Source organism: Narcine bancroftii, chromosome 2 (genome assembly GCF_036971445.1).
Source record: "Narcine bancroftii isolate sNarBan1 chromosome 2, sNarBan1.hap1, whole genome shotgun sequence".
In the NCBI taxonomy this organism is placed as follows: Eukaryota; Metazoa; Chordata; class Chondrichthyes; order Torpediniformes; family Narcinidae; genus Narcine; species Narcine bancroftii.
This window is the reverse complement of record NC_091470.1, coordinates 75,113,046-75,125,950: the sequence shown is the minus strand read 5'-3', so window position 1 is coordinate 75,125,950 and position 12,905 is coordinate 75,113,046. Positions and strand designations below refer to the sequence as shown.

The 12,905-nt window shown below is 45.0% G+C and overlaps 2 protein-coding genes and 1 long non-coding RNA gene across 9 annotated transcripts in view; 1 reads left to right on the top strand and 2 right to left on the bottom strand.

Annotated features, from left to right (window-relative positions):
• The first annotated feature begins 3,924 nt into the window (after nt 1-3,924).
• Nucleotides 3,925-12,905, top strand: part of LOC138753754 (bcl-2-modifying factor-like) — a 149,640-nt gene continuing 140,659 nt past the window's right edge. For 2 of the 7 annotated variants that reach the window (XM_069917120.1, XM_069917123.1), the window contains exon 1: nt 3,925-4,208. The gene's annotated coding sequence lies outside the window, so the exon portion shown is untranslated. Of the gene's footprint in view, nt 4,209-4,371; nt 4,401-6,631; nt 6,801-12,905 lie in introns of those variants that run through there. The other 5 variants (XM_069917124.1, XM_069917118.1, XM_069917119.1 and 2 more) reach the window with 4 other exon arrangements.
• On the bottom strand, nt 4,512-5,333 carry LOC138753755 (uncharacterized). Its single transcript, XR_011351406.1, has 2 exons — nt 5,131-5,333; nt 4,512-4,838 (listed from the first exon to the last, which is right to left on the bottom strand). It is a non-coding gene; the product is annotated as an uncharacterized lncRNA (long non-coding RNA).
• LOC138752878 (uncharacterized) lies at nt 8,577-12,023 on the bottom strand. The gene is made up of 7 exons (XM_069915491.1): nt 11,960-12,023; nt 9,135-9,308; nt 9,025-9,078; nt 8,915-8,968; nt 8,805-8,858; nt 8,695-8,748; nt 8,577-8,638 (listed from the first exon to the last, which is right to left on the bottom strand). The coding sequence occupies exons 1-7, from the start codon at nt 12,021-12,023 to the stop codon at nt 8,577-8,579; spliced, it is 516 nt and encodes a 171-aa protein (XP_069771592.1).

Below are 12,905 nucleotides of genomic sequence, written 5' to 3'. Positions count from 1 at the left end.
ATTCTTTGTTTGCTATTGTAATGACTCACCTGGTTCTTTAATTTCCTTCAGGAGAGGAAGTTTGTCACCCTTACTCAGTTTGCCTCTGTTTGGCACCAAACCTACCCATGCGGTTGAGTTTTGGATGCTATCTGACTGACCAAACAAGCCATCCAGTTCAAGGGCAATTAGAGATGAGCTGGGAAAAAAGATGGTGGCACTGCCAGAGCTGTTGGAACAGCAGTACTGCCGCTGGTGTGGACCCAGGGAGAGTGGGGAGCTGAGACATGGCGCTCCCTCATGGGGTCCTGCTGCCCAGTCCTAATGCCCATGTCCCTGTGCAGGCTTTAAGTAGCCTTTTAAAGAAGCTGATGATGTTTTATTTAAAATCCTGCAACCACAGGGTCTTGGCTCAAGATGGAGACACCTTTATTCGCCAGTAGCCTCGAAGAGTTGCAGACTCCAGGGGAGCAGCAGATTGCTGCAAGGCATCAGTAATGGGGAGAACACACCTCTTTGAGGAGAAACAGAGGAGACAACCCTACAAGTTGGTGACCATGGTGGCAGACCATCAAGGGGCCCTGCGGCTGAAGGACACAACATAAGTGACAAGCTGTCGGCAACTTGTGGGTAAGGAATCTACACAGGCTGTCGGGTGCAGGTCTCCTGAAGTCAAAGGACTCACACCAGGCTGTGGGCTGCTGGAGACTGGCTTATAAGAACCAATCATTGGAACCGGGACTCAAGAGGATATTGAGGGCAAGGAGGGCTCCTGAAGAGGAGCCCAGGCTTCTTCATCTTGGGCTTGAGTTGCTGACAGTTTGAACTGAACTGGAATCTTGTGCAGCTGCAGAGGCTGTGGGAGCAATGGAGGCAAATCCATGGACACACGGTGACTCTGGGGGGATCTTTTTTTTTGTTTCTCTTTCTTTGACGGTAAGTGGGCACCAGGCAATGTTACTGCTAATGGCAAACGTTTGTCTGCACTGAGGTCTTGTCAGAGGATTCCTGACATGATGTTGCTCCATCGTCTTCTAGCCAAGGGGGGATGATACCACATCAGTTTGGCTACTTTCCATGGTTAATTGGCTACTATAAATTGCCCTTAGTATAGATGAACTATAGAATTGGAGATTGCAGGGAGGTGGCTAGGGGAGTTGATGGACACTTGAGGGAATAGGACTGATGGGAATTCCCATGGACCTGATTGGCCAAGTGACATACTTTCACAATATTAAAAATAGAATTGAGGAGAAGGAAGGATCGAAATTTCTCGCATTGAATTTAGAGGAGAGGAAGAATAGAAGAATCCTTGGGCCAAAGAATTAAAAGTGAAGACCAGTTGACCAGAGGGAGAGAAAGCATGGACTTCTTTAATGGAAGGGATAATGAAGAGGGAAGGGAATGTTGACTGGGAGCTGTCCGAATGCAGTAGGGAGGACAGAGTGAAAGATCGGAAGTTCAGGATGGCACTGTACATAGAAGGAAACTCAGCAAGTCAGAAGAAACTTGCCCTGGCAGAGGTGTGGACATTAATATCCATAGAGAAATAGACACAAGGTATAAAGCATATGATAATGTTATTGTTGGTGTCTGAGAAACTATGGCCATCCTGGATGAGGACCGTCCCAAAGTACTTCTTTAGTTTCTGTTTATTATTGACTACTGTGCTAAAGAGGTGGCGTCAGTTACAGCTCAGCTCATGGCTATTGGGAGAAGTCAAGCACTAAATACAATTTCTTCATTCAATAAGACAGCCGGTATTTGGAATGTTAGCTTTCATAACCATAAAGTGGACACTGTTCTGTAACAAGCGTTTACTTGAGTAAGGTTCCTAGAGGTCACATTACCCAATCAGCAATGCAAGAATGGTGTCCATGTTGTGTCACACCTGTGGAAACAAGAATAAATAAATATGTTCCAGTTGACCTGGCAACCCCAGACAAGTGGGATGGTGTAGCAATTTAATGGTACACTGAAGCATTTGCTGAGCACATACACACACTCATAGTGATGGTTTAATGGTCGCACCCTTGGCTCTCTGTCAGTAGGTCATTTAATCCCCACTCGAGAAACCTGAGCACTATCAAGTCACAGTTGGAAATGCTGCCATTCAGATAAGCTGTTAAATGGTGGCTGAACATGGCCTCTCAGGGGATGTATGAGGTTCCCTGGCCATGCATGTACTGTTCTGGTCAATAATTATCCTTCAACTGATATCCTAAACTGGATATCAGGATATCCACTTTTTATCTGGTTGCCATCGCAAAACTGCTTGTGGGATTGAAAATTGCCTGAATATTTCTTACATAGAATTTCAATAAACATTTTACTGGCTATGAATTGCTATGGCATTTACAAACAACATTTTCTCCAGCTCCCAGGTGTACTATTCAGACAGAAAAAAAGTTACATTCATATAATGCCTTTCACCTTATGAATTAATATACAAATGCTGAAGGAGTGGTGGTTTGAATCAAACAGCTTGGTTGTGGAAGAGAAGACTGCTAGCATGAGGACCAGTTGAGGAGTGACATGAGCAGATTAGCACAACAGATGCCGAAAAACAGTTAAACATAAGTGGGTGCACAGCCTCATAAACTAGTCAAAGAATCACCCCAAATCCCAGTAATGTCAGGAACACCAATTTTATTGTTGGTAATGCAAAATAAATGTTAGCTTTTCAGGGACAATAATTACATACACCTGTTTAATTCTGTGAGAGTCACCAAGATTATATCCTGAAAGAAAAACTGCATTGATCTGGCACGTTTCACAACTTAAGAGTGTCCTTTGCAAGTTTATTTGTCCCAACTTGAAACCCCAAGCTTAATTACTCAGTGGTAATTCTATATGTTTATCATTTTAAATTGTGATGCAGATTAACTGGTGGGAAGCGAGAAGCTTGGTCAAGGAGGGAACTTTAAACAATAAAAGTCAATAGATGCTGGGGTCAAGGGCAATATTACAAATGTGTTAGAAAAACTCAATATATTGTAAGAAGGGTAACCAACCCTATGGATGCCATGGGACCTGCTGAGTTACTCCTGGACATTTGTGTATTGGGCAATGAGGGACTGGGTCCTACATTGTTTAAAGATGAAACATGAGTGGCATTGATGCATTGTAATAGTTTCTAAATTGATAGTTCGATGAATTTTGAGAAAGACGTAACTTTTACTATATGTTGAAAATGAAGAATACTTTAGGAAATAAAGGATAAGAAAGCTGGCTGAATGAAACCCTCATTATTCCTCTAAGGTGGGGGAATGTTCAAATGAAAGGTAGCAGCCCCATGGCCAACGCTCTCATTCGTCCTCCCCATTGATCTCAAAGAGTGGTTGAGAAGAATGAGAGGTGTGCTCATTGAAACGCACAAAGTTTCTTGGAGAGCTCGACCTGATTGCTCTTTGAGAGAGTCGCCGTCACTGGGGAAAGCTTGAAATGAGGAGGATGGCTGATCTATCCCTGAGGGCTGCCTGCCCAATCACTTGAGTTCATCAAGTTTTGATGGTAAACAAGAAAAACTGCAGATGCTGAGCTAGTGCAGTGCACAAGAATGGAGAAACCCAGCAGGTCACGCAGCATCGAAAGAAAGTAGAAAAAAACAGCCATGCTTTGTTTTCTTTCGAATTCGGTGCCGAGACACGCTCCTTTAAGATGCTTTGTTGGGGAATTCCCTGCCACCGTGTCCAAATCTGACAGCTGAGCAGCTGAGGGCGGCCGAAGACAAATGGCTGCTTGTGGTTGGATAACACAAACATTTTCTCTTGGTAACAACGCAGCTCCATTTTATGATTGGTAGGCAACTTCAGCTGATATTACGTCACGTTGTCTTGAAACGCCGTCGCGTTTCACAGGGAAACCGCGCAGCCGCAAAGCTGCAGAAACGCGGTGTTTCAGTCCAGTCAAGGGGGGGGGGGGGGGGGGGGGAGTTGAGCCATCTCGCCTGCGGGCGGCGCTGTGGTTGGTTAAAGTGGCAGAAACAGTGACGCCCGCGGCGGGAGTCTGACACGACAGTCAGGAGGAGAAACAGCCATTGATTGGCCACAATGCGGACCTGGCGGCGCGGGGGAACTCGTCGCTGATTGGCGATGTCATGGTTATTAGCTGGTGACGAGTCCTGATTGACAGATGAGACAGGAGGTAAACAGCAGGTCAGCGCGCAAATCGCGGTGATTAATCAGAGTACTGTGAACCATTCAATACATCTGCTCAGTTACCTACGGGTAAGTACACCTTACAACCACCTTCCTCTGTCCCTGCTGCATCTCTTTTATTTCTGTATAAAGCAAGCGGCCGCCCCCTTTTCTGTCCAATAAATACTCTATAACATTATTTCTTTGTAAATATTGTTTCCACATCACTAGCGGATCAGCATTGCATGTGCGTGGTCAAGCCAGCCGAGACCTTCTGATCTGGTATGGTGTTGTTCTAACGAAAGGACGCTGGTGCCCTTCTAACAGTAAAAGGGGCGACATGAAATACTTTGCAGTTGTGCTTTTGCTGTTTCGAAAGTGAATTTGGGGCTCTTTTTATTGTACTCAAAGCATTTATTTCACTTGCTCACGTTTCCGGAACATGTCTGGGCAGCAGTCGACTGGCAGAATACACAAAACTTTTTCTGATTGTCAAAGGCTCCTTTTTGCACGTTCGGGATTTGTTCTGCAAGTTAACCGATCGCTTGGTGTGTTGACTCTTTATTTGATCGCCATTCAGTCCGAAAATAACAAACTTCATTCCGCCTGTTGGCAATTTGAAACTGGATATTCAACCCAAAGCGGGTGTCTGAAATCAGTCGGTCCAGGGGTTGGAAAGGTTGTCCCTTAGTTCATGGGAGAAGTGTTCTTCGTTCGGCACTGTTTGACCATAGGGGGAAAAAAAGATACCTTTAGTCTGGAGCTCTAACGGGCGGGAGGGAGAGGAGGGTCTCAATTCCGAGCCGCTCTGCTTTATGGGAGCATCTTCCTTTGGATTTAGATAAGTACTGTCATTAAGGCCTCTTATCTCGCCTTTAAATCTGTAAAACTGGTTCTCAATAGTGATTCATTCTATGCTATTTTCTAGTTCGTCATCACGCTCCCTATCGCGCACTCGCTACTGATGCAATGTAACCTTTAGCTAACTTTTTCGGAAGTTCTATTGACTTACAATGTAACTTATTTTCAGTACGTGGTGCGATCTGTTGTAACTTACTTTGCTGCACCCACGTAAATCGCTGCCTCTGGCCCTCTTTGTGACTGCGATCATCCGTAAATCCAGCATCATTGTGCTTTATTCTGTATTTACATCCAGTGTGTAACTCCGTGGCACTCGGCCTATTCCCCCCACCCCCCTGCATAGACCGCAGAATCGTGCTTCACAGCCCAGGCCAAACGCATCTGTGTGCAAACTACGCATTCTGCTTAACTCTGTCTCGGCGCCTGCACCGAACGCTATCGATTCAAAGTCATTCTTGGTGCAATTTTCTGTTTATAAAATGCAATTCCCATTCACTGTAACTCTGGGCTCAGTTCTTTCAAGAACTTTATTTCCGTTCTTCACACACTTCCTCCCTTGGTAATCTTGTATGTTTATCCAACAAGATCAGAACAATAATGTTCTTTGATTAATCATGTGTTAATTTTTTAAACTCAATTTCCCCCCCCCCTGTCGAATTTCCTTACAGATTCTCACACCATTCTCCATGTTCTCATCAGTTGTGAAGGGAACTCGTTTAAAAGTCAATCTCGCATCCGCACACTTTAGCCCAGAGCCCCCCCCCCCCCCCCCCCCCATTTGCCCCAGTGGTACAGTAAATGCTCTTTTTGTTGATGCGGTTTTACATGAGTTGTAGAGCGGAGAGAATACTTCTGATTTACTCCCGGGTCGCCCGCTGGGTCCTCGTGTCTGCCCTGTGTGTGTGTGTGTGTGTGTGTGTGTGTGTGTACGCCTCTGGTTGGCTAACGCTGGTGTAAAGTCGAAGTCAATCGGAGGCAATTTCGGAAGTGAATTGCAGTGCGCGACATCTAACCATGTTCCTTGATGAGCAGTACCGAGCCAAGAATAAACTTTATCAGCTTTATTTTAAGACATGATTCAGCTTTGCCTGATTGGGTTCCTTTGGAACAGGATCTCTGTTCAGCATCCGATTTAACCTGAGATGCTGACTTCATGAAATAACAGAAACTGTTTGAAGACTGAGCATATGAGGAGCCAGAAAAATAATTAACGTTCCGCTTTTCAGCAAGACCATGGCTGATACACACCTGGACAGCTCCTCTTTCCTATTTGTTTGCCTTAACCCTTATTTTCTATTTGTTGCCCTTCATTTCTTAAAAAGTCTATCTATTCTGGTCTTGACTATACCACAATACATGAAGTGCATTGAGCTAAGACAATCCTGTCTGACCTACTGAGTTCTCCCAGCATCTCACTGTTTGCCTGAGACCAAGTTCTGTGTAAACCAAAGGCTGTCAGTTTTCACCTCTGCATTCTGACCCGATCTCATCTAAAATGAAAACACATCACCAATTGTTTGCTACTTTCAGACTCAAATATCCAATGCCCTTTTGCCTGTACAAGCTTGAGTTTATTCAAGTCCAATTATTGCCTTTGCCCCCAATGGTCCAAAGAAAAGCAATATGACAAACTGTTTAATCCTCATATACAGGCCACTCTTCGAGACTGTGATGCACCTCGTTCTTCAATTGGATCCTTCTTCAGTCAGTGCAGATCGATAACTACATCTCCTCACTGACAATCAACACTGGCACGCCTCTGGGATGTGTGCTTAGCCCTCTGCTCTACTCTCTCTACCCCATGACTGTGTTGCTAGCAAGGTCGGTGCCAGAGGGTGGCATTAGCATGTTTGGGGGAGGAGAGCCACACTGCTCACTCAGTGGTGGGGGGGAGGTGTGTAGTTAACTCATCTGTCCCTCTGATGTAGATGATAAGCGCTGCTTTTATTGCATCAAGCATCTCTAGATGCCAGAGGCGCTTGATGCACACTAGTGACATGGCCTGGGGCAGGTGGGGAGTTGCTAGTGTGCATAATACTAGACAATAGTGACGCTTGATGTAGGATGCTGGAGGGACCGAATGGAGGGGGGAGCAGCACCTTGTTTTGGGGGGGGAATACCCATAGATGCCCCACTTGGTGCCAACCCTAGTTGCTAGGCACATTTCAAATGCCATCCACAAATATGCTGATGTCAGCAGAATCACAGATAGCAATGAGGAAGTGTACAGGAGGGAGTTAGATCAGCATAACAAAACCTTACACTCAACTTCAGAAAAACTAAGGAACTGATTCTGGACTTCACCACCCAGACCATGCCCTCTTCTCATGGCTACCATCAGGAAGGAGATACAGGAGCCTGAAGAAGGACACGAACATTACAAAAACACCATTTTTCCCTCCGCCATCAAATTTCTGAATGGACAATGAACCATAGACACTATCTCATTTTTTTTTCTATTTTGCACTAATTATTTATTTTAATGATGTATTTAAGGAAAATTAAATTATAACAATTTTTGCGAAAAACAACAAACTTTGTGACACATTTTCTTGACAGATAAAATCTGATTCTGATGATAACTCCATCCAGCTCTGTCGACATGCCCCATTAACTAATTCATGGATTCACTTTTCTAAATTTTTATCCCTCTTTTCCTCTGAAGAGTCTCACTAATATCTACCTCTTTGACTAAGTTTCTTCATGTTTCATTTGCTAAAGTATGTTTAATCTCTTATATATGTAAGTTGTCCTGTGAGTGGAGTTTGTTCCTACTTTGGCAAAGGTAAGAAAGAAGTTAGAATTTGAATTGATGCTTTAGCTTCCATTGGCTCCAAGACATAGAAAAGTGTTTTATGGAAATAAAAGTTAGCTGGTTAATTGATCACATGGATGTATTTGAGCAGTGAGGGATAGTTGAATTATAAGGGCCTTTTACTGTGCAAATTTCTATGAAAATCAAAATCCATGTAGATGCTGCAAACCTGAATTTAAAAAAACCCCAGAAAATGCTGGAAACACTCAGCTTTCATGGTGAATGAAATGGAGCCGATGTCTCAGGTTGAAAATGCTGTCTTTTGACAACTTACTGAGGTGCATCTGGTGTTGTACTGTGGAAGCACTCGGCCTTTTCACATTCCCCTTGTAAAATGGGGATAACCAGGCAATTTACGAGGTTGAAAACCCAGGTACAGGGATATTTGAAAGGCCCAAACATGGCAAGCCCAGTTAAAATCTACCCAGGTTCCAGACCTACCACGGAGGTGGTCATGGAACCCAGTAAAACTCAACCCAGGTGTCCTCCTCTGCCATTTGAAAGGGGAAATGTCTCACCCAGTTACTCTGGAATTTTCAACAGAAAAGGAACAGAAAGAACTCCGGGAACAGGGGATTCCCTGTGCCTGCATGACGTATTATTTACCACATCATCGCAAGGGTGGGATCCCCCTTAAATTGGCGGGTTGCCAATTTAACAGGTAGGTTAGGTTGCTATTTGAAGAATGCATTGAACACACGAAACCCATTAATCTCACCTGGGCCCCAGGAGGGCTGATCAGGGGCCCCGGGAGGGCTGATCAGGGGCCCCAGGGGGGCTGATCAGGGGCCCCAGGGGGGCTGATCAGGGGCCCCAGGGGGGCTGATCAGGGGCCCCAGGGGGGCTGATCAGGGGCCCCAGGGGGGCTGATCAGGGGCCCCAGGGGGGCTGATCAGGGGCCCCAGGGGGGCTGATCAGGGGCCCCAGGGGGGCTGATCAGGGGCCCCAGGGGGGCTGATCAGGGGCCCCAGGGGGGCTGATCAGGGGCCCCAGGGGGGCTGATCAGGGGCCCCAGGGGGGCTGATCAGGGGCCCCAGGGGGGCTGATCAGGGGCCCCAGGGGGGCTGATCAGGGGCCCCAGGGGGGCTGATCAGGGGCCCCAGGGGGGCTGATCAGGGGCCCCAGGGGGGCTGATCAGGGGCCCCAGGGGGGCTGATCAGGGGCCCCAGGGGGGCTGATCAGGGGCCCCAGGGGGGCTGATCAGGGGCCCCAGGGGGGCTGATCAGGGGCCCCAGGGGGGCTGATCAGGGGCCCCAGGGGGGCTGATCAGGGGCCCCAGGGGGGCTGATCAGGGGCCCCAGGGGGGCTGATCAGGGGCCCCAGGGGGGCTGATCAGGGGCCCCAGGGGGGCTGATCAGGGGCCCCAGGGGGGCTGATCAGGGGCTGCAATTTGAAAGTGCCTACTACTGATGCAAAAGGAATTAAAATCAAGAGGAAGCCACTTGGACGCTGGTGCTGGCTCCATCTCTCATCTATACTAGGGCTGATCTTCTGCCTCAGCACCTCCACATTTTCTGAGTTTGAGAATTAACCATTTATCACCCTCTGAATGAAGACATTCCCCTGTATTTTATTCCTAAAAAGCTGGACCCTTATTCTGAGACTGTGACCTTTGGGTCTTGACCCTCTCAGTTGGGTAGAACACCCTGCCTGCATCCAGCTTGCCTGGAAAAAAATTATGAATTAATGAGATTTCTCAGTGTTCTAAGATGGTTAATGTAGTCCCAGTCTATTCAGCCTCTCCTTGTACTGCCAACCTGCTAATCCAGGTGTCAGTCTGGTGAACCCCTATTGCACTCCCTCTATAGCAAAAACTCCCTTAGGTTCACATGTAAATGGCAGCTGACACTCTGGTTGATACCTCTGGAATGAGGTGAACACACTCCACTTTACCTCAGAGTAGAGAGAGTTATGACCAAGATATTAATGGAATTCTATCAGAAGAATTCCCACTTTGCAGTTGGTGTGGCTCTTTTGTGCCACATGTTATCAACTTCTGATTGCATTCTTTTCTGCACCCAATAGATCAACTTGCAGGATAATTCCATACTGCTGATCTCCAGGAACACATTGCCCTGGCTGAACAGTATTCAGGAAGTGTTAAGTTGTCCTTTGAATTTCCCAACCATTTTCCCATCTGGAAGTGTTTTTCTTGATGTCTTGCCCAATATTTATCTCACTACCTATACCAACTTGTTAAAATCTCATTTGCTGCTGTTGGGAACTTGCTGAGGTCAAATTGGTTACTGCATTTTTTTTGCAATACAGCAGTGATGGCATTTTAAGAACACTCTAATATAACCCATTTCTATACTGTACTGACCACCGCCAGTGGGCTGATCTCACCTCAAACCGTGCATCTTGGCGCCTCACAGTTCGGCGGGCAGCAACCTCCTTTGAAGAAGACTGCAGAGCCCACCTCACTGACAAAAGACAAAGGAGGAAAAACCCAGCACACAACCCCAACCCACCAATTTTCCCTTGCAATCGCCTGTCTGTCCCGCATCGGACTTGTCAGTCACCAACGAGCCTGCAGCAGACGTGGACATACCCCTCCATAAATCTTCGTCCGCGAACCCAAGCCAAAGAATACTGTACCTATTTCCAATCATCTTCACACTAGTTACTCATTGTTTTTTTTCTAACCTGTGCAAATGCCCATTTTTCCAGAGGCAGGCACAATGCAGGACATTTTCAGGAACTCTTTAGTCTCCTCATACATCTGAAACTGCTGCTCTCTCAATGTAGTTGTTGATTTAAAAAAATATCTAGAATGACAGCTCCTCTCTGGAATTCTCTAAGATGATTGCTGAGGCTCCATCATTAGACCTATTTGAAGAAGAGATTGGGGAATTGAGAGCTATGTCTGACAAAGAAGAGAAGTTGTAGCCCGGGTTAGATCAGCCAAATACATATTGAATACTGGGGCAGATTTGAGGGGTTCCTGCTCCTATTTTCTGGTGTTCTCTCTCCTGACCCTAGGGGTCACTGTGGCCAGCTGTAAAATTCCAGGTTAAGATGAGCTCCTCCTGGTAAATCCTTGTGAATGCATGGCATCTGGAAAGCAAGCGAACAGTAATCCGCCCATGCTTACTTTGTAGATACACCTGTGAATACAGGTTGCTTGTTTGAAATAATTTGTTCAAAAAAAGAAAAGAAGTGAAACCAAAACATTTGTGGTGATCACAGCCCAGTTTCAGGATAGACTGTGCACTGGGACTAAAATGCAAGAGAACGATTTGAATCATAAAGTTGGCAAAAGACAGAACTTGCAGTGGTTGGAAAGAATTCTGTTGTGCTTGCTTCTCTGAGGCTTGGTCTTTCAGGATTATAACTGGAGCGTGAGATTTAATAAAATAATGAAGGGTTTTGAAGGAGATGATTGAACAAAATTGTTTCCATTGACATAGCAGAGGTAACAAGAGGGCAGAGATTTAAAGTTTAATTTAGATTTAAGAAATTTAAGGTTCAATAAGGTTTGAAGATTTAAGGACAGAGAACCCAGAGAGATTATTTTATTAATGCAGCAAGCTTTGATATGGAATGCTGAGGTATGAAAGCTGTCTGAACAGCCTTCACAAAGAGATGGGACCTATAATGGTTAGGAAAGTGGCAGGAAGTGGTAATAACTAGGTCACTGAAAGTTCTAGCACAGCCATAATGGGCCGAATGGATCCATCTTCACTACCTATTTCAGTGCTAGTTAATCTAAGGTACAGTGGTGGTGCAACAATTAAATATTCAGCCTGGTAATGCTTTGTTCAACAATCCAGAGACCAAAATTCAAATCTCACTGTGGTGGAATTTAAATTCAATTATTAATCCTTTGCTTGAGGATAATAATAGAAACCTAGAAAACTTACTGCACAATGCAGGTCCTTCGGCCCACAAAGCTTTGCTGAACATGTCTCAACTATAGAAATTTCTAGGCTTTCATGTAGCCCTCTATTTCTCTAATCTCCATGTACCTATCCAAAAGTCTCTTAAAGGACCCTAATGTATCTGGCTCCATGACCATTGCCAGCTGCTCATTCCATGCATCCACCACTGCATTTATTTTAAAAAAACTTACCCCTGACATCTTCTCTGTACCTCAGCCCTAAAACAAAAAGCCTCCATTTACATGATCAATGCCTCTCATCATCTTAAACCTCTATCAGGTCACCTCTCATCCTCCGCCACTGCAAGGAGAAAAGGTCGAGTTCTCTCAACCTGTTTTCATAAGGCATGCTCCCTAAACCAGGTAACATCCTTGTCATAGATAACTGGTTTGTTGTTTTAAAAAAAAAACTCATTCAGTTCATTAATGCCATCTGTTTTAGGAATATATCATTCACACTTGATTTAAGACCACCTTCCAACTAAAGACGAGCACTCAGCGGCACATGGACAGCTTCTTTCCCGCTGCCGTCAGATTCCTGAATGATCAATGAACCAGACACTGCCTTACTTTTCGTGCACTATTAATTTAATTTTTATAAATATATATATATATATATACACTAGTTTTATAAGATGGTTCATAATATGAATGTTTGCACCGTGATTCAGCCGCAAAACACTGAATTTCATGACTTGTTCATGACAATAAATTCTGATTCTAATCTATTTGTGGCTTCAGGCACATGGTTGACTGAAATAGTCTGCTAAGACCCAGTTCAAAGACCATGAGGGATGGACCACACGGTCTTGCTAGTGTCATCAAGATAATGAAAAATAATTCCGTGATCTGTGTTTCTTGTGCTCTGTTCATATGCTGGACAAACAGTAACCACTTATTTAAATATTTTAATTTAAAATGTTTATTTTTGAAGGAGTACTATAAATCTTCATTGAGTATTACTTCCTCCAACTAGTGTGAAGTAATATTCACCTTTGAGGACTATCTAACAACAATGCTTGCCAAATTACAAAGCCTACTTCCTGGTGATTCCCACATTAGTGTGCACATAGCAGATTACAAACACTGGTGATGCCTCAGTTTTTTGGTAGGAGCGTAGTATGCCAAAGATTAGGCAGATCTAATAAAATAAGTTAGATGCTCTGCTGGGAAAAGTCCATTAGAGATTGTCAGCAGTTCTGGGTACTGACTGGGAGAACATTTAGCCCAG